At 40.6% G+C, this 22,991-nt stretch overlaps 1 protein-coding gene across 2 annotated transcripts in view; it reads left to right on the forward strand.

Moving 5' to 3' along the window:
* The first annotated feature begins 763 nt into the window (after window positions 1-763).
* The window catches only part of FRMD7 (FERM domain containing 7), a 53,036-nt gene continuing 30,808 nt past the window's right edge, over window positions 764-22,991 (forward strand). For both annotated transcript variants that reach the window (XM_012458720.2, XM_012458721.2), the window contains exon 1: window positions 764-996. In XM_012458720.2, coding sequence (XP_012314143.2) covers window positions 940-996 — 57 coding nt within the window. In that variant the 5' untranslated portion in view covers window positions 764-939. The remainder of the gene's footprint in view (window positions 997-22,991) is intronic.

The raw sequence follows: 22,991 nt of genomic DNA on the forward strand, positions 1-22,991 counted from the left end.
CGGAGGTTGCAGTGAGCCGAGATCGCGCCATTGCACTCCAGCATGGGTAACGAGCGAAACTCCGTCTCAAAAAAAAAAAAAAAAAAAAAAAAAAAAAATTGTTTTATTAGAATGTTCTTTATCCTAATTAGTTCATTTATCCAAGAATACATGAATGCTATTCTTGTTCAGCTGAGATGGGGTTCAACCTCAGTTGTATTCCTTGTTTCATTTCTTAATAGATATAAGCACATAAATTCTATGGGAATAGAAAGAAAAAAAATTGGTTACCAATAGGGGTGTACTGGGGACACAGAAAAGAGGGAACGGGAGGGGAAGTGAAGTTTTCCATATACCTTTTTATATAGTTTTTATTTCTAAATCATGTAAATTCAGATAACTAAAATTATATATATAATTTTATATTACATATGTTTATATATAATATGCAATTATATATTACATATATACATACATATATATATGTATGTATATATGCTTCCTAGCTCGGCCATGAAATTTCTAGTACAATTTGAGATTAACTCTAATCTTTTTACTTTTGAGAATGGCTATTCTCTGTGTGTTAAAGCTTCATCTAGGGTTTTCAAATTGTGCCCTTGTGAAATAAAGAAAATCCCCAGGGACTGCAAATGCTTGCTTTTTAAATATTTTTCTTCGAAGAAAGGAACTGAGTTTAAGAGGGCTAGAGGAAGTCCAGTTGGATTTGATATTGACCAAACAGGAGTCTGCCCAGATGTTATTGATCCCCTGCACTCGGCAGCACAAACGCCCTTGGGTGTGCATTACTTCAAGCAAACGGAAGTGTGCCCCGCTGAGAGTGGGGATGTCTGGCTGGGGGTGGGGGGACTCGAGTGCACCGCATCCAGCTGGGAGTGAAATTCCTGGAGAAAGCACCCACAGCACTCTGAGCCTGCTTGCAGCCCAACGGCCTCGCTGAGAATGCTACATTTAAAAGTGCAGTTTTTGGATGATTCCCAGAAGATTTTTGTGGTTGATGTAAGTGGAAATCACATTGCTATTATTCCTTTATTATTCATTCAATAACGGTCATTTGGTGACAGCCCATTAGCCAGCGATGTTATGTCTTCTTTAGGACCGAATGAAGAAGGACTGTGGTTTTTTAGCTTTGGAAAAATAGTATTTAACATTACAATGTAGCTCATATTTTCCCATTAACATTTCTCTTAGAACAAGTTGTCTTTTCTCAAGGGATAACAATAGCAAATTTTAAAGACAGAATAACTATTTGCAAAAAGTAAGGCAGCAATAAGCTAGCTCTTTTACCCAGTAAGGTATTATTGTTCATTGAAATTATGTCTGTGGGTCTTACCCCATGAGCATTTGTGGGGAGAAAACTGTTGTTCTGAGGGAAAGGAGTCGGGGAAGCTATCTTCCTTTTCTGAAGAAAACCTATGGGTTATGAGGGGTAGAATTATGTAGTTATAATGAGAACTTCAGGAAGTAATGACAAGTATGAGAGAGAAAAATAGGATAAGAGACTATTTAGTTTGATTTAGTACTTATAGTTCAGAGTTCTTAATATAATTCCTAGCTACAAGATGATTGCATACGATTATGTCTCATCTCTTCAAGAAAGAACAAATGTATTAAGCACATCATTTGGTGCTCATGTTCCAACATCTTAAGATACGTACATTTTGATGTCAGGATTTATGTATGAGCATTTTGAAAAGTTCTATGTTTTTATTGGAACCAAAATGCTATTTGCTCTGATATTTACATTAGCTAGTAACAAGAGACAAATAGTTCATTATCTTTGAAATTCATACAAAATGTTGGTTGTTTTCTTTTATACATAAACTGACAACTGCTGTAGCTCAGCCATGATGTTGGGTGTGTGGGTAGCCCATTTTTCCAATGAGTATTTTATTTTTATTTGAATCATGTGCTTGGGAGTGATGAATTCATGTCTTCGGCTGTTTTGCTGTCTCTTCCTTTCAGTTTTATGTGCAAAAGGCATTTCTAGGTCCACGGACCTGAATGATTTGTTTTTGTAGCAAATAGCTTCCATTAGAGGTATGAGGCATTTCCTATTCTTTCTTGGAACTATATTTAAGGGGTGGAAAATATATTCTGAGTAGTTTATCCATTTGCAGGCTGGTGGTGTATTAGTGAGCTGGGTATTCAAAAGATATTGCTTTAGGCTAAGTTTTTAATAGATATTTCAAGGAACTCAAAGAGAAATCTTTGACAAAAAGTGACAGAAGAGTTTTTTGAATGTGTAGTCTAATTTAGATCCAGTTAAATGGGGTGGGGGGTGGATGGGGAGCACAGTACCATATCTTCACAAAATTCACCTATGGAAGAGCTAGTTCCAGCAACTTGAAGCCAGCATGATTTGGCTTCAAGTCAAATTGTCTCTTTCCAGCTGCAACACATTGTGTTCCTTGCAAAGATAATGGGAGAGATTTGATACCCAGCAATTCGGATGTCAAAGCATCTGATCCCTTTTGCTCTGTGGAAGACTGTTTTGCAAGTAGCAATTGTGGTGTTACCTAGAGTGGCAATAGCACTGGCTGCAGTACTGTGAGTGGCTTTGTCCTGAGGAGTTAGAAGCTTAAGTTAGCATTCAATCATCTAATGGTACCTTCTCTGCTTAACAATAGTAGATTGATGACGATGATGATGATAGTGATGATGATGATGATGATGATAGCAGTAATGAGTCATCTGTGGATAGCACTTTAAAATTTACGAGGCACTTTCACATCCATTAGTTCATTTGATCCTCCATTCCACCTGGTGAGAGAAGATAGAAAAAAAGATCTTTTCCCATTTTGTAAGTTAAAAGATGGGGGCTCAAGGAACTTAAGTGACGTGTGCATGATCACACAGCAAAAAATTGCAGAGCTGGGACTTCCAATCCAGAACGCTCCCGTCTCCTTTATATACAATTGTAACCAGTAGACTCATCTGTCAGTAGCCTTCAGTATTGCCTATGCACATTATTTATTTTCTGATCCCCTCAAAAGGCATAGAACTTGGCACACAGTGAACTTTTGATGACTATTGTGGACCAGTTAGTAGATCCTTCTTTTCTTACCCGTGGTTGAAGAATTATGTAGGACAGTGGTCCCTCAAGGTCAGGGAGACAATGGTGTGAATTTTTTCATCTATTCAAACACTTAAAAAGCAACCTAAAGAATGCTCTATTTTATTAGTACTAGCATTCCAAATTGGATTAAAAAATCCTCAGAACCATAATGAAGAGAACCCATTAATAGCTGAGGAAGGCTACATGGAGGTCCTTTTGATACTAAACTTAAGTCTCAAGTGGCATGGATCATACCCAGGGAAAATTGTTCTTCAAGATAAGATTCAAGAAAATAATTGGTTGCATAAGGGAAAATATTGGACTCTTGGGCACTGGTGTTGATTTTACAGAAAGCGCAGTGGTAGAAACACATGATCAGATAAAATAATGTCACCTGGAGAAAGCTCATTGACATCCAGAACTCTTCCTCCACCCCCAGTAGTATTATCTTGCTGAATTTGCCAGTGTCTGAGATCTAACTCAGGACTACAGATTAAGAAGCATGTTTTGTCATTACTCCACAAGAACTGGAGTCAGAGACTGACATTTAAAATTAGAATGCCGGTGTCACCATTTACAGCAGGATTGGGGACACTGGAGTCCTCTCATCATTTATATGCCAAATTATGTCAGAAGAGCCAGATCTGGAGGAATTAGATATGATATATGATCCTAATACTCGATGGCATGGTAATGCATCTGTGACCACAGAGGCCATGGCATTGAGACCTTTTAGTCACGTATTCATTAATTAAGACATTTACTTAAAAAAATTATTACTGAGGCCAGCCAGATGCGGTGGTTCATGCCTGTAATCCCAGCACTTTGGGGAGGCTGAGGTGGCTGGATACAAGGTCAAGAGATCGAGACTAGCCTGGCCAACATGGCGAAACCCCGTCTCTACTAAAAATACAAATATTAGCTGGGCATGGTGGTGCGTGCCTGTAATCCTAGCTACTCAAGAGGCTGAGGCAGGAGAATCGCTCGAACCAGGAAGTCAGACGTTGCACTGAGCCGAGATCGCACCCCTGCACTCCAGCAACAGAGCAAGATTCCATCTCAAAAAAAAAAAATTATTATTGAGGACCTAATATATCGCAGGCCCTGTTCTGGGATCAGTAGACTCTGCTCTATTGGTAGGTAAAGTTCGTAAGCAAGAGCACACTCTGGTCTGAACAATACTGCCTGGACGCTACCAACTTTGGCCTTGGTTGTTCCTTGATTATTCCTTTTTCTCTCACTGCATGATTGACAACCCCACTTTCTGATCATTCTACTGTTTTTAACTTGTTAATACGTTCAATTATTTTATTAGAAAGAGTGGCTGCTCCCAAAGACATCTTGTTTACCTGAGGTTTCTTTGCATATTTGTGCTCTGATCACTTTGTGTTGATTTTATAGATGAATTCTCTGAAAATATTAGTCAACCTTTTCTTTCATGAACTTCCAATAGTGTTTAGGGGCGCAGGATAGGTTATGGGACTTCAGAATTGCTAGAATGTGCCTACTAAAGTACAATCCAATGAAGAAAATGAATTTAGTGAAAATCTCATATTACTTTTCAAGCTGTCATATTTATTTCATAAAACTGATCATTGTCAAATATTAGCATTATTCTTAGGGCTGCTCTTACCATGAACAGCTTATCTTTAGACTGTCAAGGAAGGCTCTCTAGAATGATGATGGGAGTGGGTGAGCTAAAGAAAAAATTGAAGAAGGTCGTGATTTACAAATTAATTGCAGGTTTTATTGTATATTTACTTTTGCTTCTTCAGCGTGAAGACTAGAACTTTTCTTGATGGAAAAAAGGAAGATACGACCAAAGTTAAAACTTTGTGAGATATTAGAAACAATAGAGGGTCAAGTTTCTAGCTTGACTATGAATCTCTTCAATATACACACGTGTACATGCACGCGTACACACACATTTAGTAGTACTGATGAGTGCCTTTGGAGAGCAACCTCTGGTTTGCTCATCTCAGGTTACACAGAGAGTTGTACAAAATGGTCATCCCATCACCGTATTTGACACAGTTCTATCTGATATCCCTTTTTGCCTGCTGCATTTCTGTCTTTGTAAAAGCTGTTATTTCTGAATTTCTAAAATGATGTTTAACTTTGATGGTTTCTGGAGCCTAAAGTCAAAACAAGATGTTAAAACATCTCTATTTTCACATTTACCCGATTGTTAAGTGATTGTACTGGCCACGCAGTGGGTACCCAGTAAAAGAATATAATCAGTTAGCTCACCTGGTTCCCTTGAGAATCCATAGATAAAGGCCACTAGGCCTCATTTTTGGAAAGAGACAGAGAAGAGGCAGTGCCAAGACTGAACACTGTTCAAGTTAAATAGGAAAGCAAAGCACAGTGATTTTTAAATTTATTAGTGGTGGAATTTACCCTTGGAATGTTTGCCCAGGGGTTGGTTTTAAAATTTGTAATGATGAAGGATCTTTTGTTGTTTGGTCAATAGTCAAATAGATAACCAATTCTGTTACTTCATAAGGCAAAGTTCTTCCAACTTCAATGGATGAAATTGCTTTGCTGTAATAGAAGGTATCTGGATTTGGCACTACAAAAACTATCAAAACAACCCACCACTTTAGCTATGTAATCTTGGACTAATCACTTATCCCCTTAGCCTACTGAGTTGTTGCGAGGAGTAGTACAAATGAGATAATGTATATTTGGAGTCTGATAAACCAGGACAGATTTGACTCTGCCACTGACTGAGCTGTGGAGCCTTGGGCTATCCTGAGCCTTAGTTCTGTCAACTCTAAATCCCAGACTGGGGGTATCAGGAAAAGCTTCCAGAAGAACAAACCATTTAAGTTGCTGAGTAGGAGTTAAGAACATGAAGACTGAGAGCTAGGATGTGGGGGGAAGTATGGTGATCTACACAAAGGAAAGAGCAAAGGCCAATGTGCAAAAGAGAACATGGTCCTTTCACAGGACAAAAAGGGTCAATCTGAGTGAAGAATGGAGTATTGAAAGGAAGATGGGAGTGGCTGGAAATCAAGGTTGAGGAAGTTGCCATCTAGACATTCAGGCAATGTATTCTACATATGAAGAAGTGTGGTCTTTATCCTGAAGGTGGTAGAGACCACTAAAGGGTTTAAAAGTGGGCATGTTAGCATTTGCTCATCATTTATTAATTTCTTCATTTATTCATTCAGTTTATACTTTAATGAAATATATGTTCTACGTGTTAAGAGATGCCAGGTAGAATCTGAATGTTACCATCAAGTTTAGTGGATCCAATTTTAAATGGTCAAACTATATCCAAACACCTATGTCCAAACATCAACATTGCAGCCTACTAGGGATCTGAACTTAGTCAATGGTGAAGCCAGACAGGAAGGATGAATAAAAGACATGCGAATGAGGTAAAATTTCTAGAACCATTTGATGCTACCCTTTTGGATATGGGAGATATGTGAGAAAGGATTTAAATGATCTTCAAGTTTCTGGCTTAAGTGGCTGGAGGGATGATGGCCTCATACACCAAGATAGAGAACAGACTAGGAGGAGCAAGTTTAGAAGGGATAATGATTGGTTTGCTTGAGATTTATAGATGGCATTATGGAAGGAAAAACACATCTAGAGTAGGGCAGACCTGGATTCTAGACCTAACTCCAACAATTTCAAGGTGTGAGACATCAAATGGGTCACTTCAGCTTTCTGAGCAAGTGCCCTTATCACTAAAGTGGAGATAATCCTAGCACCTGCCTCATGAGGTTATTGTCACGATAAATGAGACAGCAGGGATAAGGTTCCTGACACAAAGTGGTGCTCAAACTTGTTCATTCCCCTCTCCCTGGCTTACAGGCCTCTTTATTTCCACACTTTGCAAACCAACACAGAACAGTCTTTCAATTTCAACTTGGAGTTTCTTTTGTTAATGCTTGATTTTGCAACCCACCTCCAGGCAATAGAGCTGTGCTCCCCTGTTTCTGCGCTTCCTGTAGGGTTAATTTATCCTGCCTTTTTGCATGCTTTGGCCTCTGTTTAGTCAGCAAACCCAGAGGATTTGCTCTTCCCCTTGGAGTCATTAATCCTGGAAGAGTCCATAAGAACTGCCTAGAATTACCTAAAATAATCTAGGGCTTCATTTAAGGAAGCAGATGGAAATAGCCAAACTCTTTGCATTTGACTACATTCTAAATTGCTCCATGGTCAATACTCATGGTAAGGGAAACACAGTTAATAACAATGATAACAACAATATTACTGGATAATAATCACAAACAGCATTTATCAACAGACAATTTTCTAGATGTATTTCCCATGCACTACCTTACATAAGTCTGACGCACATCAAACAAGTTAAGTGTCACTGTCTATGGTTGTTACATAACTTCTCTGTGCCTTGGATTTTTTATCTGTAAAATGGGGATAATATTAATACGTGCTCCATAGGGTCCTAACAAAGATTAAATGAATTAATATATGTAAAACACTCAGATCAGTACTAGTAAGTGCTATATAAGTGCTTGCTACACTCATGCCTCATGGAATTGGCTCCAATTGTAGTTGGTGAACACACATCCTGCTTCTTATGTCCAAGCAGTAATATGCCAAGCTGACCAGGCATAAAATATTATGTTCATCTCTATTTTACAGGAATGGGAACTGAGGCACACAGAGATTGGCTTACACAAAGTCATGTGACTATTAAAGTGGGCAGGAGATTTGAGCTGGGATTCAATCCCCAGTTTGTCTAGCATCAAAATCCTGTCTGGGCATTGGTTAGATGGCAGGCTTCTGACTCCAGCATATTGCTGTAATGTGCAGTGAAACTTCCTAGTTTTCTAGGACTTTGTGATGTATCCTCTAGTCCTAAGCAGTCTGCCCCATGTTAGGGGGAATCAATCCATGTTTGTTGATAGACTGCCCAAGAGACTGACCAGATCAGCTCAGTACCACCCTGTGCCTGTACAAAGAAAGCCAAATGAAGGAGCTTCTAAATCCAGGTCAGAAAGATCATCCTGGAATCATAACGTTCCAACCTAGCCAATGTTGGCTGTCTCTTTACAGGGATTCATTTGTCATTGAAGGGGACCCATACTGCCTGATGAATGCCTTTGTTTAAACTGAGCTTCCTCTGTCACTCATATCCTGAGGTTTGTTGATTTGGAGAATAAATTGACTGAAAAAGAAAAAAGTGTTTGTGCTTCCTCTGGCCCTAGGCAGGGCTGAGGAGTGGGCCAAGCATGGTTTGGGTGCTGCCTGCTCCACCCTCTGGGAGCCCCACATCTTCTGCTGTCACATGGCTTCCAGGCTGCTTTCCTGCTCCAGCTAAGAGCAAAGGCAGGGCCTCCAGCCTTCCCACTCCCACTCCTACCTGCCCCTCGGCTTCCCATCCCCACAGCTGAAAGGAGGAGGGAACCCCAATGCAAGAACATATGAGGCCTGGGTGGAGGAGATTGGGGAACTGGCTTTGGAGCTATAGGTGGGTGGCGGTTGGGTGTCTGTTGAAGTCTGCACTCGTGGGAATCTCTCTGGAAAATTTCAGTTAGTCGGGACCTTGCCGCCCCTTCGCCTTTCTTTGTAGGGCAGGCCCGCCTGCTCCCTGGTGCTGGGGAAGAGTAGCAGAGGTTGGTTCACTGCCCTGCAGCCAGAACACTCTGTAGATCTTTCTTTCTTCTGAATTAGACTTGCCAGAGGAGAAGATTCCTCTGAATTCTATAGTTTCTCTCTTTCTCTCTCAAATACCCTGCATTTGCATCATTGTTTTGACCTGTCACGAGCACAAACGTTTTACTCTAATAAAGCCTTAACTTTAATTTGTACCTTAAGACAATGAAGCTGTCAGTTGCAACTTCCAGAAGGAGAAATTCTTCAAACTGACTGAGCTGAGTCCAAATTGTCTTGGGGTCAAAAGGGCATGGCCTGAGGGGGAAAATCATCTGGGAGGTGGCTGGACTGGCTCAGTCATTTCCTAAAACAGCCTGGAGATTGCCAGCCCAGCAGCAGGGAGCAGGGCCTAGCTTTTGTGACACTAGGTGCCTCTTAGCAGCTTTGTGCCAGACTGTCAGAACTGGAAAAATATTCCTTGAGACCAGTTCTACTGCTGAGAGAAACACCCTTAACTGTTCATTTGTACCCCAGGAGGTAGTGCCGAGCTGGGAATGAGGTGCTAGGGCAAGGCACCACTGAGAAGATCTGCTGAAGGCTGCAAAGCTCAGGCAGAATGAAAGGCGACAGGCGTTCAGAGGAACATTTCTCTGGGGTCTGTGGAACTCTCTGATGTATAGCTTGTCTGGTTCTAAACACAGCTGCTGTGCAAAGGCTACAATTATTACCCCCACATCATCTAATTCCAGCCCCTTTTTCTTTATTCACTCTCATCCCCTTTACCCACTTCCTCTTCTTCTGGGTCCAAGGTGTAGGGCCAGAAAGGGGCGGTTTGTCTGGGTGAGCTGACCCCAAGCCCTGGAAGCACTTAGGCATGGCGCCTCACCACTAATCACTGGGCTTAGTTGTCTTAAACAAGAGGTCCTTTGTCCTCTGAGGTTCTTGCTATGATGACGAAATTCACCTTTCAACAAACTTTTAAATAGACAAAGATTCTCCAGAACTTCACACTCAGAACATTTTAAGTGATTGTAAGAGATCTGTCACAAAGTTACTGTGAATTGCCTTTAATTCTATGAGATATCATTTCCTGACCTAGCTGCATGCCAGGAATTTCCACTTACATTATTTCATACAATCATTACTTAATATGTCTGTGAAATAGGTGTGATTATGCTCCTTCATTCATTCCTCACTCATTTAACAAGTTCTAATGAGCCCTCACTGAATCCATGCACTGCGTTGGCTATTGAGGATGCAGAGCTGAATAAGAAATAGCGGGGGGGTGGGGAATTGGGGAGGGATAGCATGGGGAGAAATGCCAGATATGGGTGAAGGGGAGGAAGGCAGCAAATCACACTGCCACGTATGCACCTAAGCAACAACCTTGCATGTTTTTCACATGTACCCCAAAACCTAAAATGCAATAAAATAAAAAAAAAAAAAAATGCAACGATAAAAAAAAAAAAAAAAAAAAAAAAAAAAAGAAATAGCACCTAATCTCAAGGAGCTCATGGGCTAGAAGAAGAATCAGAGATATAAGCAGGTATGTATATTACAGTGTGATGTGTACAAATGACAGCGGGAGTATAATTTTTTTCTAGCACAGCAGGTGAGGGGCATCTAACCTACATTGAAGTGTGTATGTGGAGGGGACAGACAGGCAGGGTTTTCTAAGGAAGGTGATGTCTAACCTGAGTCCCAAATGGCCAGTACTAATTATTTAGGTATGTGTTGGGGAGTTGGGGGGCTGTGGGGGAGCAGAGACGAAGGCTGGTCCAAACAAAGGGAGAAGCAGGAAAAGGCCTGTGGAGTAGCTTAATCTGATTGAATCTTAAACTTGAGGACAGAGGGAGCTGAGAGAGAGTGGTGAGAGACTGAGAGCTGAGACAGGAGAGACAAGCCAGAACTGATGAGACAGCTAAATGCCCAGGCAGATAAAAGGGGTCCCCAGAGAATCTCTGCCCCCGGTCCACAAGTGTTTACATCAGATGCTCTTGTGCTGATGAAGGAACCTGCCCAGAGCCTTGTCTGAGCATGCCCACATGCACACTGGGGGAACAGGGTGGAGCCACGGGCAGTGGGAGGAGCCTGGCCTCTTCAGTTCCTGTGTGGTGGCCTGGGATTTACTCTGTGAGGTAAGGGATCTATTAGCAGGAGCTCCATCTCACTTTGCTGAGTCCTTTTTCTTTTTTTCCCTTTTCACCCAATAAAATCCTGCCCTACTCACCTTTCAGTGTGTCCTCACGCCTAAATTTTCCTGGTCGTGTGACAAGAACCCAGTTTTAGCTGAAGTAAGGAGGAAAATTCTACAACACAAGGGATAAAAAAGATTTTTCATATAAAGAAATCAAGGTTCAGCAAGGTTAAATATGAGCTCAAGGTCATACAACTGCAAGTAAGTACTTGAGTCAGGAATTAAAAGTAGATGTGTTAATTCCAATTCCTAACTCTCTCCCCTATGATTTGCTGCTGCCTCCAGAATTCTCATACAGAGCTTGTGTTCATATAATTCTTTCGATGCTTTACTGAGCAAGAACTACCACTGCCATGATACCTTCCCATAATTTGTATTCATATTTTGGTATTTAATTCAAATTTTACACAAAAAATTGATTAGACATTTTAGTATTTAATTCAAAGTCTCAAGCAAAAACAAGACAACCAAAAATGCACCCCTAGTAAGCTGGGAAAATTCAGTTTCTGAAAAAAGTGTATCCTAAGGAAATAAGGTTGTATGTAAAGATGCATGTACATCTTTGTGTACTAAGATGTTTACCTTAGGGTTGTTTGCAATAGCTCAAGGGAGAAAACAACTTACATGTTCAACAAAGTAGTTCCTTATAACAGTAACTAATGATGATATTCACAATATAATACTAAATTTTTTCAAAAAGTTGGGCAGCAAAAGGTATTATTATATCGCATGCATTGAGCTTTACTCTATGATCCTTAGATTGCCTGTCTTTTGATAGGTAGGATTAGGAATACTTTATTTCTTTTGCTTTTCTGTTTCTTTTGTTCCCTGTTTTTTAAATAAGCATATACTGCTTTTGGAATGAGGCCAAAACAAAACCAACAAAAAAAGAGAAAACAAGAAAAGAATCTTCCAATGATGAGTATGTGAGGTAAAGCATATGTTAATTAGCTCTATTTAGCCCTTCCACAATCTACATATTTTCAAACATCATGTTGTACACAATAAATACATATGATTTTCTTCATCCATTAAAATAATGAATAAAAATAAAAACAGTTACCGTATAAGGTCCACTTCCTGCATAAGCAATCAAAAGAGGGGGTTCCTCTCATAATAGCAGGGCCAGACTTTCCCAGCTGCTTATAGCCTCATTATGTGATATGTATAGGTTCTAGGCACTTGCCCCAAAATATCAACCCCATTCCCCACTAGCCTACAATGATTACTCCTTTCCAACCTAAATAGTAATGGTAATAGCTAATATATATCAAGAGAATGTTTATTATGTGCAGGACACTAGTCTAAATATTTTATATGTATCGGCTCATTGAAATCCTCAATGAAGTAGGTGCTACCAATATTCCAAGTTGACAGATGAGCTAACTGGAAAGAGGTGAAGGTAACTTTCCCAAAGTCACAGAATAGTAAGTGGTGCAAACAGGATTTGAACAGGGGGCAAGCTGGATTAACAGCCCATGCATTTGACGATCCTATCCGCTCTTTGAAGCTAGCCCTTCAAGAACCACCATATTGGAGTTATCTCAGCATTTTATTTATTTTATTTTATTTTTAAATTTTATTTTATTTTATTTTATTTTATTTTATTTTTTATTTTTTATTTTTTTTGAGACGGAGTTTTGCTCTTGTTACCCAGGCTGTAGTGCAATGGCGCGATCTCGGCTCACCGCAACCTCTGCCTCCTGGGTTCAGGCAATTCTCCTGCCTCAGCCTCCTGAGTAGCTGGGATTACAGGCACGCACCACCATGCCCAGCTAATTTTTTGCATTTTTAGTAGAGACAGGGTTTCATCATGTTGACCGGGATGGTCTTGATCTCTTGACCTCGTGATCCACCCGCCTCGGCCTCCCAAAGTGCTGGGATTACAGGCGTGAGCCACCGAATTTTATTTTATTTTAAGCTCCGGGAGACACTTGCAGAACATGCAGGTTTGTTACATAGGTAAACGTGTGGCATGGTGGTTTGCTGCACCTATCAACCCATCACCTGGGCATTAAGCCCCACATGCATTAGCTATTGATCCTGATGTTCTCCCTCCCCCTGCCCCGACCCCAATGAGCCCTGGTGTGTGTTTTTCTTCTCCCTGTGTCCATGTGTTCTTATTGTTCAGCTCCCACTTATGAACGAGAACATGCAGTGTTTGGTTTTCTGTTCCTGTGTTAATTTGCTGTATTTCAGCATGTTATATCTTAAACGGCTCTTATTTGTGTTGGGTGTTAGGAGTAGAAAACAGAGTCAGCAGTTGCTGGCAAAGTGGGCCCTGCAAGAGGTCTGAGAGAGCTTTCACGGGGCAGATGGAAAATGGAAACAGTTCAGAGAAATGGACAACGTTAGAAAAATACGTGGCATCTGAGAATCATATGAGGTCAGAAAGAAAGGTCATTCTTTGGAACTCAATGGGTGGGGTTATGAGGCCAAAAGGATGCAGTAAGTTTCTTTAATTTTGAGAAGGCAAGCAATGGTTGTTGAATAGCTACTGCTTACTCTGGAACATAATAGATGCTTAGTAAATATCTGTTAAGTCAATGTAAGAGTGGATTTTGTTCTTGCTCTCAGCTGCCAGGCAGCTAATCCTTGCTCCAGTGAGTTAACTGATAGGATGTCAGTTCGTTGATAAAACGTTCTAGGAAGTTAAGTGTTAAGTCAGGAGGGGTGTGGTGCAAACATTTCATGTATTACAGCAATAATTTTTTTCCTGGACCAGTCCTGCACATATGTGAAACTGTGTGGTCACGGTATGCCCTCACTGACTATTCGAAATGCGATTGCCAGAAGAAATGAGAAACGCCCTGCCTCAGATTTCCCCAAAGTATAACAAACAAGAAGCCATCTCTACTCCTAGGAATCTACAAAGACTCCTAAGGTCTCTCTGTGGAAGCTACCGTGAACCTGTTTGTTCATTTCTGCATTTGGAGAAATGTGGACTAGATCCTCCTAAGCTGAGAAAAGCAAATGTCAAATTCAACATTCAGAAGGGAAGAATATCTTTGGTTTTGATTTTTAAACAGCAATGAGTCAGCTTAACCAGATCCTTCTGTACAAATAATTCCACCTAAGCAATTAATGGAGAAAAGTATTGGAAGAGCTTACATTGGGAGTGTACAACTAATTTTAAGACACAAAGGTTAGTATCCCTTGGGATGTAGTTTCCCATTAAAGGTTGCTAATAACTTACAAATCCTACCACTACTCCCTTCTCAGGTTTCCCACAATTCTACATTTAGAAAGTTAAACCGTGCTTTCCCTTTCTCTCTTGTACATTCGTCTTTTAGATGTGTAGTATTTAAAAGAAACACACGAATTAAGAATGTTCTGGATTTGGCTGTACTTGTACTTGGGTACAATTAGAGAATTCCAGACAACTGTTTTGAGTTATGCTGCATACCCTAAAAATAGAGCCACCGTATTTAAATAGCCTTGAGGAGAAAGGATGGCAGAGGTCCTTAAATCTGGGGATAGCCCCAGACTAATCCAGACTGAGAAGAATCTGTAATCACTTGACTTAGAAGTTCAAGTCACTCCAAAGCTCACAAGTGTGAGTTAGCACTTAGGACTGGGATGACTACAAGCTGGTGTAGGCTAAAACAAAAGGGGCAGAGAGCTGTAAGCAGGCCCCAGATTAAGTTACACTGCTGAGCTGTAAGCAGCCCCAGGAGTTAAGTTCGACAAATTTTTGTGAATCACCTACTGTGTGCACAATATATACAGTGATCAGTCAAGAGGAGAGTAGACCTAAGTGGAATCTAGCCGGCTGCTATTGTAGGTCCAAGTCAGTACCAAGCAGCAGGAACCCAAGTGAAGAGACTAGGTGAACATAAGGGTTAGAAACTCAGGTAGATGTGTGGGTAGAAAAAGAAGAGTGAAATAACAGATCCTAAGTGACTGCTGAAAGTGTGGAGCTTGGAAAGAAGCCAAGTCAAGACTGAGGCAGGGGCCTCTTTTAGGTTTCCTGCTCCAGGGCAGAACTGGTCCCTTAGTATAGTCCACAGCTGTCAACAAACAAGCACATCTGGCTAACGTGGAGATGTGGAAAGGGTGGGGAATGAGCCACTTCCGGACAGGGAAATTAACTTGATTGATAGCTCGCATGACCTCTCATTTTTGCTAATCAGTTTGAATCCTGTAGAGGTTGTATATTTTTAATTTAAAATTTTATATCCAGCTTCAAAAACAACAGAACCTAAGTTCATTATAAATAGATGAGAAAATTCTGGTAAGCAAATGAAGAAAATAAATTTCAAGTATAATCCTACCATCAAGATTTTAACATTTTGGTGTGCATTTTATACATTGAAATCCTACTTTTTTGAATGGACTCCTAAATTCCACATGTGCCTCCCTATTCCATTTAGTTTGGAATAGTTTCCTGAATATATTCAAAAAGATTTTCTGTTCAGTCAACACAGAGTCTCCACAGTATCCCTAATATGCTGGATTTCGTGGCCTCTTAGTAAGTAGATGTTTTATAAGGCATTATTCCTTGATGACTTCTTTATAGGGTTTCTGTGGAATTCACAACCTATCAGAACAGCATGGCTTTCAACCTGCTCACAGCCCTGCTGGGCAACATAGTGAGCCCTCTTTCTAAATGGAGTAAAGCTGATTCTAGGAAAAAAGAGACAGACTCGGGGAGCAAGTGAGGAAAGGGAGGCTAAAGGAGAAGATGAAATATTGAAGTCATAAGCAGAAAGTGGGAAAAGTGAGCCAACGATACAGTCCAAAGGTGAGAAAAGATAATAAAGTCAGGTAACATAGTTACCAGCGACTGGGAAGAGTAGTGGGGGGTTGGAGACTTAGGGGAGGTGGGGATTTTTAATCAGTAGAAAAAAAATAGAATGAATAAGACCTGCTATTTGATAGTACAACAAGGTGGCTGTAGTCAATAATAACTTAATTGTACATTTTAAAATAAAGAGTGTAACTGGATTGTTTGTAACTCAAAGGATAAATGCTTGAGAGGATGAATACCGCATTGTCCGTGATGTGCTTATTTCACATTGCACGCCTGTATCACAACATCTCATGTACCCCATAAATATATACACCTACTATGTACCCACAAAAATTAAAAAATGTGAAGTCAGGTAAACAGAGTGATTATGAAATGAAGAAATGAATTTTTTAGAAAAACGAATTCTAGCTGTTTATCTCTTTCTTATCCTTCATACACCTAGATATTAGTTTTCTCTTTACATTTAACGAGAGCCTGATATAATGAAATGAGCCCATTATTGGAGGCCAGAAGACTTGGATTCCACTCCCCGGTCTGCCATTAACCTGCTGAAAGATCTTAGGCAAGTCTTTTACGTGCTTTGGATCTAAATCTCCCCACTTATAAAATGATGGGCTTGGAGGAAATGATATCTAATGGTCTGTTTTGTCCTGGATGTCTCGTATTGCTAGATATATACAGAATCGATTTCAACTTTAAAATATAATTCCAAGTAACATTTAGGATTTAGTTGTGCATCATGGCCACCACATGGATTTAATGCTGAAGCGTTATGTGGAAACAAACAATTATAATTGTTTTAATTACCCAGAGTAGCTAGTAATTTCTATAAGACTTGGGAGCACTATCTTAAAAACACTATTATTACACTGTCACTTTTCAACGATCTTTCCAATTTAGGCATGATAATTTCAATGTCCCAGGAGTGGGGACAAGATTGGTATTAGGCTGGTAATCTTGCTGGTAATCTTTCTCTCCCCCCACCCCGCTTAGTATGAAGCTTAACTCTGAACAGTGAGAGTCTCTTAGACTCCATCAAGTTACTCCAGCAAAGAATGTGAATCAGATGCAACCTGTCCAGGTCATTGTCAGGTCTGCATAAAGCCGCAAACAATTATACATAATCACTTCCTTGTAGCTTTGAAAAGGTGTCTGACAGAAAGTATCGTCTATCAGGTACTGGACTAGCTACCTGATTCCAGAGTTCTCTTCCTAGCTTGGGTTGGTTGTCGTCAGTATGGCTGTGGGTATAGGGGGTGGTGGTCAGGCAGCTGTTCATCTTGATTCTCCAGGACCCCCCAGGATGGTCACGTGGGCCGGAAATCTTTCTGGGCAGTTAATCCTAAGCAACGTTAAGCCTTCCATCTTTCACGCATGCAGCACTTTGAACTGCTTTATGTTTTCAGAAATAAAATAAAAACCAGTTGTAATTTGGTGTGAATTTCACACGTGCACAAGCAACTAAAAGGTTTATTCTCTCTGCTTACCCCCATCAGGAAACCTTAAGTACCCAGTCAAACTGTGCTTCCCTCCAGGGTTTATTGCTGAGTCCTGTGGGCTCTGGGGAAAGGGCCTCGGTTCACTTCCTACTTTTTCTTTGTTCTTTGATGTGTCTGACTGCACCTTGCTCTCCACCAGATGCTAAAAGATTAGACTGCCTGCAGAGAGAGCTCCATTTTAGAAGGAACTGCTGCTACCTGGTAATTAGCCTTTCACCACTCTTAGCAGTTCTCCTTTTACCAGGAGTTAAAACCCCAGGAAGGGTTACAGCTTGGTCAATGAATTTCTTCCGCCTCTGCCCTGAAGGAGCTCACTTTCCTAGTGCCCTGGGTGACTGAGTGCAAAATTTCAAATTATATTCAGCTTATTTCCTAGAAAACTTGTTGTAGCTGACTATATTGGTAAATGTGTAAAATATAAGTCTTTTAAAAAAAAGTCAGTATATTTGCATTTTTACCAAAAAGTAAAACATTCTTTAAAAAGAATCCCTCCTAGGGTTTATTCCTCAAGAAGTTCCGAGATTCTGGGATGCAGCCTGCAGAAAAAAGCTTACCTTCAGTGGGGTCTAAACTCTGTAAATAAGGTGCACACCTATTGATATTTACAAACAGAGCTCAATTGAGGTGAAGTGCAGACCAAGATTTCACCAGATGCTGAAATTAAATCAGCGTCACTGAAAACTTGCTTAGCCTAGAATTACACTAAATGGTACCAAAATTCAGAACTATCTCCAGACTTCCTGTTCTAATTAACAGAAGTCCAATCCTCTCACTGGAGTTTTCTGCTTGGTTCTGGCTTCCAAAATGCTATTCGGAGTTTAGGATTTGAAGAGTAAAGGATGGATGGAAATTAACCAGAAGGAGTTCATTCACAGTGGTCCTCACAAATATGCTGAATGACAATGTGCTTATACTATTATGGATGGAACTGGTTCTGGGCCAGTGCCAAAGTAGGTGATTGGGGTAAGTCACAGAAGGGATAATACATGGGGAAGCTCTGAGGTTCACGAAAACCAGAAGGAAAATGCCAAGTGGTTGGCCAGACACATTGGTTCATGCCTATAGTCCCAGCACTTTGGGAGGCTGTGGCAGGTGGATCGCTTGAACTCAGGAGTTCAAGACCAGCCTGGGCAACATGGTGAAACTCCATTTCTACTAAAAATACAAAAATTAGGCAGCCTTATAACCCAATCTCAAAATAAATAAATAGATAGATAAACATTTTAAAACAAAATAAAAAAGATTAAGAAAAGAAAATGCCAGGTGGTGAACTTAATTTTTTGTATTTATTTTTCTTTTTGAGACAGAGTCTTGCTCTGTCGGCTAGCCTGGAGTGCAGTGATGTGATCATACCTCACTGCAGTTGAACTCCTGGGCTCCCACCTCAGCCTCCTGAATCGCGGGACTACAGGCATGTACCACCACACACAGCTAATTGTTTAATTTTTATAGAGACAAGGTTTCACTATGTTGCTCAGGCTGGTCTTGAAGTCCTGGCCTCAAGAAATTCTCTTGCCTTGGTCTTCCAAAGCTCTAAGATCACAGGCATGAGCCACTGTGCCTGGAATAGGTGGGTGACTAAAAGGAAATGGTGAACACAATTGGTTGTCAGGAGATTTTATAAATTAATGCCAGCAGAAAGCTTTTGAAATGAGAAGCCATGATTTTCTTTCCATACCTGTGCAAAGGCTAGGGAGTGTTGAAGGAGTGGTTCAAATATGTGCACACATTGGTGAGAAATGTTCTGAGCATCCCCACTCTCAAATAGGTTGGTGCGGGGAGAATTCAGTAACAAGGCATGGGGAGTATGTGAGGCAAGCTGCTTGGGTAGCCCCTTGTTGTGCATGTGGTCTGTGGGCCAGCTGGTAAGACACAAACATCAAGGATGAGCAAAGTGATGCATAAAGGTGAATGAAAGATGACAAAATGAAGCCTAACTCAGCCATGATGCACACAAACCCTTACCCTGGCAGACAGCAAAAAAGGAGCAAGCGTGTAAGACCTGCAACGAGAATACCAGGAATCTCTAGGACACTCCCTCTCTCTTAACCTCCCCAAGTCCAACTGCACCTACTATAGAGCCATCTCTCCAACCTTTATCTTTCTAGTCTCACTACCGCTGCCTTAATCCAGGCTGCCGTCTTCTCTCACCTGAACTATAGCAGCCCCAACTTGATTACCTGTCAGCTGTTTTACCCTCTCCTCCACCTATCCCTTAAACCGTCGTTCCTCAAAGTGTAGTCCACAGACCAGCAGCATCAGTCTCACCTGGGAGCTTGTTAGAAAAGTGGATTCGCAGGCCTCACCACACATCTAGAGAATCTGAACCTGCATTTTAACAAGATCCCCAGGTGATTCATATGCACTTTACAGCTTGGGCAGCAGTGGTGTAACTACTTTTAGGCTGGTGTCTCTAAGACGCAACTCTGACCATGTCAAGTCCCTGCTGAACATCATCCAGTTACTCCTAACCCCACCCTGTACCTCACCTTCAAGGCACATGGCTTCACAAGTCACAAACAGCTCTCCTTGATATGACTCCTGCCCACTTCTCCAGCCCCAGGGTCTCACTTTCTCCTTTAGCAACACCAAACTGCTTGCAGTTTCATTGTTCACACCAGATTTTCTAATCTCTTCTGTCTCAACATTCTTCTTCTTTCCCCTGGCTAACTCCAATTCTTGCTTCACGCCTCAGCTTAGGTGTCCCCTCTGTTAGGAATCCTTTATACTATGCCCTCACCCATCTTTATGGGTTAGGTGATCTCACATTACCCTCTGCATACATCCCTCCACAAAATCACTTAGCTCAAACTGCTGTGATTAACCATGGATGTGCCTGTCTTGTCTGCCAGCCTATGTGTTCCTTGGTGATAATGCCTGTGTCTTGTTCATCTCAGTGTCCCTGGAGCCTAGGAAAGTATGTGGCACAGAGCAGGTGCTCAATAATCTGTGTTGAATTGAAGTGACGGTGGAAAGGATCGCAAAAGGATAATGGCATACACAAAAAGGCAAGGGCAGGCACACAAAAATTAAGCACAGAGTTTGGGCAGATGAAAATTACAAACAGGAAAACAAAGAGTTTGAAAAAGACAATAGAGTAGAAAGCATGCTAAAGGAGAGATGAGGCAGTGGCTTTTAAAGGTTGATTAAGGAGAAGGTTAGGACTGAAAACGGTTTTCTGTCTCTGTTTTTGTGTGTGGTTGTTATGGCTGAGACTAACCTGTGAAAAGGTGGAATCGGAGGATTAAAAGGACTGGAAGGTAATTCATTCACTTGCCACTGGGAGAGATGATCAGCTGATATTGGTTTCTCTGAGAGAAAACCAGTAGTTATGTATGTGATTGTAAATATTTCAGATTTTGAATATTCAAATAAATGTTTCCCTTGTCAAAATAGACCCCTCAGATGGTGCAGATGCTAATAGCTATGTGTATTAGTCCGTTCTTACATTGCTATGAAGAAATACCCGAGACCAGGCGATTTATTTTATTTTTTTATAAAAAGAGCTTTAATTGATTCACAGTTCTACATGGTTGGAAAGGCTTCAGGAAACTTACAATCATGGCAGAAGGCACCTCTTCACAGGGGTGCAGGAGAGAGAATGAATGCAAGCAGGGGAAATGTCAGACATTTACAAAACCATGAGATCTTGTGAGACTCACTCACTACCACGAGAACAGTATGGGAGAAACCTCACCCATGATCCAATTACCTTCACCTGGTCCCGCCTTCACACATAGGGATTATTACAATTCAAGATGAGATTTGGGTGAGGACAGAGACAAACTATATCACTAGGTGAACACACAGCAGGATTTGTCCAAGACGGCCCTGGTTTATACCTATTGTGACAGTAGCCTTATTACGGTGTCCCCTGTTAGTAGTCAACACTTATTGAGTCCTTCCTATGTGTCAGATACTGTGTAAAGTACTTTACATGAATATTCCCACTAGAAGCTCACTATGATCCCTTTTGAAATAGACATACAATTCACATAACAGTAAATTAATCAAATTCATTGTTTTAAAGTATATAATTCAGAGGTTTTTTTTGTATATTCATTATGTTATGCAACCGTCACAACCATCTAATCCCAGAATATTTTCATCACCTCAAAAAGAAACTCTATGCTCATTGTTACTCACTCCTACCCAGCTGCTGGAAACCACTAATTTATTTTCAGTCTCTAGGGATTTGCCTATTCTGGATATTTCATAGAAATTGAGTCATACAATATGTGACCTTTACTTTCTGACTTCTGACAATCCTATTTTACAACTGAGGAACCTGAGGCTCAGATAGATTAAGTAGCTTGCCCACAATCACCCTTCTAGTGAGTAGAGGAGTCGGAACTAGACCCAGGTGTGTCGGGCTCCAAAGCAAACATTCTTAGCCACTATGCTGTGCTGTCACCTCATATTTATTGCAAGGGCTCAGCACATTCTTGGAACTCCTCTTTGGTCCTCTGTAACTGGGCACATTCTTTCCAAAATGCCTCACAAATCTTCATTATTTGAGAGTGAATTTAGTGTTTGGGAAGAGCCAAAAGTCAAAAAGAGCAAATACGGTAACTAAAGTGGACCATCAAGCTGGGTCATTGCTATAGACTGACTTGTATCTTCCCAAAATTTATATGTTGAAGTGCTAAGCCTCAATCTGACTTTATTTAGATAGGACTTTGAGGATGTAATTAAGGTTAAATAAGATCATAAGCATGGGTCCTTATCCAGGAAGATTGGTAGCTTTATAAGAAGAATAAGATCTCTCTCTCTCTCTCTCTCTCTCTCTCTCTCTCTCTCCCCACCCCCCACCATGTAAAAATGTAGCAAGAAGGCAGCCATTTACAAACCAAGAACAGAGTGCTTACCACAGCCCATTCATACTGGCACCCTCATCCCAGGTCTCCAGATTTTAGAAATGTCGGAAAATAAATTCCTATTGTTTGAGCCACCCATTCTATGGTATTTTGTTACGGTAGCCTGAACTGGCTAAGACAGTCATATTTGGGGAGAAAAAATGAGACATAACCATAAAGTCAGGAGAATGAGAGATTATCATCTGTGGCTTTGAGAATAATTTCCTGAAGGGGGCATAAGAAATATTTTGAATACCAGAGTCAGCATTAGAAACAGGGGAAGCATCTATAAGACATTTTGTATGACACTATGCTTTTAACTTTTAGAATATCTATTGTATTTCTCTGGAAAATATAACAAGTATAAGAAAAAAGTAAAAATAACCCATTATGCTACTATTAATGATATGCTCTATTTCCTTCCAATCTATCTTTTCCTGAAACCTTAATTGTATAGTCTGTAATTTTACAAAGCACACAATTAATATGTAAGACACATTAAAATCTCTCTTTTAAAGAATCTTTTAATTTTAGGTTTGGGAGTACATGTGAAGGTTTGTTATATAGGTAAATTTGTATCACAGGGGTTTGTTGTACAGATTATCTCATCACACAGGTATTAAGCCCAGTACCTAATAGTTATCTCTTCTGCTCCCCTCCCTCCTCCTACCTTCCACCTTCAAGGAGAACCCAGTGTCTGTTGTTTTCTTCTTTGTGTTCATAATTTCCCATCATTTAGCTCCCACTTATAAGTGAGAACATGCATTATTTGGTTTTTTGTTCCTACGTAAGCTTGCTAAGGATAATGGCCTCCAGCTCCATCCATGTTCCTGCAAAACACATGATCCTATTCTTTTTTATGGCTGCACAGTATTTCATGATGTATATGTACCACATTTTCTTTATCCAATCTGTTGTTGATGAGCATTTAGGTTGATTCCATGTCTTTGCTATTGTGAATAGTGCTGCAATGAACATTTGCGTGCATGTGTCTTTATGGTAGAATAATTTATATTCCTCTGAGTGGATACCCAGTAATGGGATTGCTGGGTCC

Source organism: Aotus nancymaae, unplaced genomic scaffold (assembly GCF_030222135.1).
Source record: "Aotus nancymaae isolate 86718 unplaced genomic scaffold, 86718_ANA_hifiasm-v0.15.2.pri h1tg000004l, whole genome shotgun sequence".
Classification (NCBI taxonomy): Eukaryota; Metazoa; Chordata; class Mammalia; order Primates; family Aotidae; genus Aotus; species Aotus nancymaae.